General features: G+C 51.0%; 1 gene segment (V, D, J or C); it reads right to left on the bottom strand.

Annotated features, from left to right (window-relative positions):
• Window positions 1-206: 206 nt before the first annotated feature.
• Window positions 207-750, bottom strand: LOC124974733 (immunoglobulin heavy variable 3-72-like). The segment is given in 2 exon segments: window positions 207-541; window positions 644-750. Coding segments are annotated over 2 exon segments (381 nt in total).
• Window positions 751-1,334: the final 584 nt, after the last annotated feature.

Genomic DNA, 1,334 nt, shown 5'->3' with positions numbered 1-1,334 from the left:
TTATAATAATGAGGCACAAATGAAAAAGAAAGCATGAATTGATAACCCCATTTTCTCTCCAGAGCCTTCACCACAAAGCTCCCCTGGGAAGCAGGTATATGGAGAGGCCCCCAGAGCAGGAAACAAGACCCAATGCCTCTGCACCTGCTCTCTTGGCTGACATGTGCGCTGGCCCTGTTGCCAGGTAGGGAGGTTTGTGTCTGGGCTCACACTGAGGTCCCCTCACTGTGTGCAGTACAGTAATAGGTGGCCGTGTCCTCAACTCTCAGGCTGCTCATTTGCAGGTACAGCGTGTTCTTTGCATCATCTCTGGAGATGGTGAATCGGCCTTTTACAGATGCTCCATATTCAGTGGTGTAACTATTAGCTTTGTTTCTTATAAGAACAACACACTCCAGGCCCTTCCCTGGAGCCTGGCGGACCCAGTCCATGTAGTAGTCACTGAAGGTGAATCCAGACGCTGCACAGGAGAGTCGCAGGGACCCCCCAGGCTGCACCAGGCCTCCCCCAGACTCCACCAGCTGCACCTCACACTGCACACCTGCAAACACAGAGGCAAGCCTGGTCAGGACACTCACTCATCCACTCTTTCTCTCACTCCTGTCCACTCACACACTCAGGATCTCTGTTCTCCATTAATCACCTTTGAAAACAGCCAGAAGGAAAACCCAGCTGAGCACACAGTCCATGGTGAGCAGCCTGTGTTGAGTCCTGACCACTGAGTGGGATGAGCTGGAGTCCAGGGCTGGGCTCCTGTGCAGAGCTGCAGGTTCAGTGTGGCTGGTTTTCATGAGCAGAGGGAGGCCCTATTTGCATGTCCTCCTGCTCTATAGCAGCTCTGGGTGGAGGCCCAGGCAGAGCAGCACTGAGAGCAGGTGGGAGTGTCATGGGCAGCCATGTTCCCTTAAGACTGCTGGAGGAAAGGGTTAATTAACTGCCAGATGAGGATTTCGGAGTATTTTGTATTTTCCAAAATACTTATCTACTCAATGACCACAAAAGGGACAATACTCTATGAGAGAGGGGTGTGACAGGACTGGCTATACCAGCTCTGACATCTTTACAAACACTGTGTCACCCACATCTTTTATTTATAATATGTAGGTAAAAGGGGCAAGGACCAGCAGGAGCTTCTTCTGTAATGGACAAGATAGGGTTGAGTTAGGGGAGCCATGCACTTAGGGGGAAATTCCAGAAGGAGACAGGGAAACACTCCCAGCACTGCAAAATACTTCCCAGCAGATTCTAGAAGTCAGACCTCTGTGTTCCAAGGCTCAACCTAGTCATATTCTGCTAAATAAGGAGGGTCTCCCACACTGGCATGCTGAGTCCCC

Source organism: Sciurus carolinensis, unplaced genomic scaffold (assembly GCF_902686445.1).
Source record: "Sciurus carolinensis unplaced genomic scaffold, mSciCar1.2, whole genome shotgun sequence".
Lineage (NCBI taxonomy): Eukaryota > Metazoa > Chordata > Mammalia > Rodentia > Sciuridae > Sciurus > Sciurus carolinensis.
This window is presented reverse-complemented; position numbering and strand designations above follow the sequence as displayed.